The 4,594-nt window shown below is 41.7% G+C and overlaps 1 protein-coding gene across 4 annotated transcripts in view; it reads right to left on the reverse strand.

The window, feature by feature from the left end:
- The window catches only part of LOC109538573 (eukaryotic translation initiation factor 4 gamma 3), a 27,620-nt gene that overhangs the window by 10,418 nt on the left and 12,608 nt on the right, over positions 1-4,594 (reverse strand). For all 4 annotated transcript variants that reach the window (XM_019905842.2, XM_019905841.2, XM_019905840.2 and 1 more), the window contains exons 4-9: positions 3,033-3,140; positions 2,769-2,973; positions 2,285-2,616; positions 2,006-2,221; positions 1,671-1,920; positions 1,388-1,609 (exon numbers count right to left, since the gene is read on the reverse strand). In XM_019905842.2, the coding sequence (XP_019761401.2) occupies positions 1,388-1,609; positions 1,671-1,920; positions 2,006-2,221; positions 2,285-2,616; positions 2,769-2,973; positions 3,033-3,140 (1,333 nt within the window). The remainder of the gene's footprint in view (positions 1-1,387; positions 1,610-1,670; positions 1,921-2,005; positions 2,222-2,284; positions 2,617-2,768; positions 2,974-3,032; positions 3,141-4,594) is intronic.

Raw genomic sequence — 4,594 nt, forward strand, 5'->3', positions numbered from 1 at the left:
CCCTTGGGTTCAACAGTTATGATATTGCTTACGAGACGCTCATGAAATGCATGCATAGAAAATTGCTGATTATATAGAAGAACAAACCGATCCGCTTAAAGAAAATATAACTAAAATCCCAAGAACCGCTCGGCTTTAGGAGAAATAGCCTCGGACTTGGCTCTTGGTACCTGCTTCCTTTATCACAAGTCATGATTTCGCAGCGCGAACAAACAATGGTTTCCGGGGGTCTAACTGACCTTCCTTCCACATATGCAAGTTTTCTTATACCCTTGGCCAGTATGCAGACATGCAATTGATGTTTTCCATTGTCAAGGCACCAAAAGGTCCCTTACTCAACTACCTAACTACCTGCAAACGTGCTTTCTCTTAGGTTTACTTGGAGCTTCTTTAGCTCTAAATCATACCATTTGGTATTGAAAACAAGTCTCAAGTTTCATTAGTTATCATTGCTTCCTAATGAACCCTTCAGCCGGTGGTACTTGAAATGTCCGCATTTACATCACTAATCACGCGGCGACAAAGACACGAAGTGGATACTTGAGAAAAAATTACAAATCGTTTGTTTTCTTTTGTTCAGTTGCATCCTTGCATTACTTGACGATTTCTGGCGATGGCATAAAACTTACGTTTTTTCGGACTCATTGTGGCAAAAAACACGGTCCGAACCAATTAAACCGCAACCTCACAGCGCGTTTCTTTTCAAAACCCGCAAAACTGTCGAAATCAGATCGAACCGTATAACAATCTTTTCGAATAAGAATAAACATTTCATCACGAAAAAAATCGAATTTCCACTGCACTCTTTCATAGCGTAGTTGGTCGATTCAAACATGACTTGTTAAAATATATTTGGCTACGATGCAAACAATATAAATAGTGTCCAATGATTCAGAAAGCGATTTATGTATATTAGCTGTATAGAGAACGCCCACTCCTTATACCTATACAGGGTGTTTGGCAAATGGTTGCTTTTCAACGGCGCGTTGAATTTTTTGCTCCATTGAAAAAAATGCCCGCTCCCCAGTCGCTTGCTACCCAAAAAAATACCAGCGAAACAATCTTGCTAGCGTTTAGTCGCTATACAAAAAAAATGTGAACTTTCATTACTCCAAAGGATGAACTGAACTGCAGTTTGACCTACTTTGAATAGTTGTAAACACAAGTCGACTCAGAGGCTGTTACGCGTTTGAAGGAAGAAAAAATAAAAATTTTAAATTAAAGAGATCGGTGGTGTGTTCAAATAGCCATCAGCAGACTTGTTATGTACAACATTTCCTGTATGAAGGCCCTTTTGGTTATCACCAACTTTACCACTCCGCACATTGCAAATAAAGCGTTTTATAAAACTGTCTCCCAGGCAATAAAAGACTAAATAGCCACTTACCATTACCCGAAGCAGCGGCTTCAGCAGGAACAGATGTAGGCTGAACCTCGAGTTCCGGACTCTTTGGTTCAACCACCGCGGGATTCTTCGACGCGTTTTTCTGGTCGTTTAAACCGCCAACGAAAACGGTCTGTTCCTTATCCTCTGAAGCGATCGGGTCTTCAACGACGGGCTGCGTATTTGCTGCTGAGCTTTCAGGCGTCGAGGCAATGTCTTCCTGTACTGTAACCGAAAAAGTCGATGTTAGCAAATTGCATTTTTGCCTGATTCGCGACTGTCCTACCTATGGAATAAATCTTGTTGCACTCTAAATCCTTAGGTTCGTCTTCCTGGTTCAAGGATTTTGAGTTCTCCAAAATTTGCTCTAAATCAGGCTTGGGCTCGCGCGGCCCTTGCTTCCGACTCTTGACGGGACTTTCGCGGTCCTTCGCTTTAGTCAAAATTACTTCGGCCGCTTCACTGTTTGCAGATACGATCGGAGTCGGCTCCTTGAAGGGCATAGAGGCGGTGCTCACGAACTCCTTGGCATCATACTAAAAGAGGACATAATAGTGAATAACACGGCTGATCCACTCAAGAGACATGGTGCTTAAACTAGAAGAAAAAAATAACACTCACCTGCAGATTGCTACTTTCTACATCGAACTTGGTGGTAGCGGATAATTTGATGCCGAACATCGAGGGCGCGACTACAGGCTGCGGATTAAACTGTTCGCTAGGCGGTTCTTGAATTACAGTAGGAGTTTCTAATGCGATGGGAGTATCTACTGAAGCACGCGGCGGTCCATCTGCATCAATTGCTTGAGCGACTTGCTTGGCAAATGCTGCCTGAATCTGCGATATGAAAAACCCAAGTAAGTAACGCTGTCTTCAAGTTGAAGTTGAAGATACACGTACCTCCTTATGGTGATTTAGAACTGGGGCAGGTTGTGGAGTTTGCCTAGCGGAAGAGTCTTCGGAAGCGGGATGTGATGCGTTCTCAAAAATTTCGTCAAGCCTATCCTGACCAGTCGATGGATCGATGATCGATAGAGCAAAAGGCCTCCGCTTCTGGCTGTTGTTGGCCCTCGAATACGAATTATGTATCGGGCCTGGCTGGCTCCCTACGGATATATTTCCAGACGCCGCATTAGGAGCAGTTGCAGCTACCGCATTTCCAGCAGGCCTGGGTATGGGCATGGAATTGCTAGCAGGCTGATAAGCCAACGGTTGATAAGTCAACGACGAGTCTGGAAAAGTGGGTTACATCAATAACAAAATTTTTCTTCATGTTAATCCATCCGCCGAAACTAGTCAAAAACAAAAATCCCCGATTATGACCCAAATTATCTCCTGGTTTTGAATATATTTTCATTGACTAAACTCAAGTAACAGTACTGACATGTGGAAGGTCCAGCTGCAGCTACAGGCGGAGGAAATGCAGGATAAGCCAACGGTTGCGGATAAACCTGAGTCTGGTAAGGCGGTTGCGCCATCAAATTATTCGGGTGTCTAGCGTTGTTGTAGTAAAGTGGCGTGTTCTGCTGAATAAACAGTGGCTGAACCACCTGATACTGTTGTTGGTAGATTTGGGCAGGGCCCTGAGCCTAAAAAAATCGAAAGGATTAATTGGCTGAATTTTTAAGGAGCAAGCAAAGAGACCTACCCGATGCTGCTGATTAGGCATTCTTTGGGGTTGTGCGTGAGGGCCTGCTGTTCCTCTTGATTGATAGAACGGTGCTGGAGCAGTTCTCACTGGTCCCTGAACGAATTGCTGCAAAAACCACATCAATTATGCCACATTTTCCACAATCATTTGCCTGTAGGAACAAATCGGAAAAGGCTCAAACACACTCTCTCTAACTAGTTCAGGGATCGTTCCCCAACTGGATTTCCTCCCTTGAAAACTGGATTATTTTTGCACTTTTATGGCAGCAACTCACCATGTTAATTGCAAACCCCTAATATATAAATTACCTGCATGTTTTTGAGACAAACAACAGCAGGCAATGGGAAATTAAGACTCCCATTCTTATTTGATTTAATTAGGACCGATGAAATGGGACTTTAATCGTCTATAGATAAATATGTGTACTCTAGGGAAAGTGACTCAATAACAAGGCATTTAGAACCGGAACCTAAACAAGATCATTAGGGAGGGCCGACACTACAAACCCAAATCAAATGACCAGCAGTACTACTTACGGTAAATATTGGGTAGATAAGAATGTGGCCATTTACCAAAATTTCGGAGATGGTTTTTCACTGCTAATGGAGAAACATATTGCACTCTACCAAGGTTCTCTCATTTACCTACATGTCGAAATAACCACGTTTAATGTACGTGGCGTCGGTTGTTTCCTGTTTAAGTCGCCGATTTTTGCATTGTTGCACAAATTTAATAATGGGAGTAAAACCGCGGACTTTTTTTAATTTTCTTGCTTGACTGGGTGGTTGATAATTTAATTAAAATCGGTTAAATGAAAAGTATTTCTTTGGCCACCCTGTATGCTCTAAATATCCTTCTAATGCGATTCAAGATTCCAAATTAACAGAATAAATGCCGGCCTTCCGGTACGGAAATGACCGTCTGGTGTCTCTACCCTTTGAAGATAAGCAAGGCTAATGAAATAAAGACGTTTTAAACATTTTCGATTAACAGATAATTTGGTTTGTGATTTACAAGTCGAATCCCACCAGGACCTGACGTTGGTAAACTTTACTGGTTGTGGTTAAAAATTCGAATTTTTATGCAGCTGCATGGATTTCTTTAGAAATTGGCAACTTTCAATGTAAAACAAGTACTAATTTGAAATGCTCACAAACTATAGAAGCATTTGAATCTTCAACCCCCGAAAATCAAATAAAAACCGCGCAGAAATGTGAGTTTTGACCACTTTGCACATTCTGGTCTAAAATTGATGGTAAAAAATCGACGGTTTTCACGCAACTGCATGATTTCCTTTAAAAATTAAAACTTTGAAACCAAAACAAGCAGCAACATGAAGTTTTCACAGTCTAGAGAAGACATCTCAGTCTGAAAACCCTGCAAATTGTATCAAATACTGATTTTTGACGCAGTTGAAAAAGTCGTGGTAAAACTACGGTGACCACGCATTTTCCTAGTTTTCTCCAAAAATGTGTAACTTTGAACCCAAAACAAGCAGCGATATGAAATATTTACAGCCTACAGAAGACATCTCAGTCTGAAAACCCTGCAAATTGTAT

Source organism: Dendroctonus ponderosae, unplaced genomic scaffold (genome assembly GCF_020466585.1).
Source record: "Dendroctonus ponderosae isolate FM_Combo_2020 unplaced genomic scaffold, Dpon_F_20191213v2 Dpon_F_20191213_3, whole genome shotgun sequence".
Classification (NCBI taxonomy): Eukaryota; Metazoa; Arthropoda; class Insecta; order Coleoptera; family Curculionidae; genus Dendroctonus; species Dendroctonus ponderosae.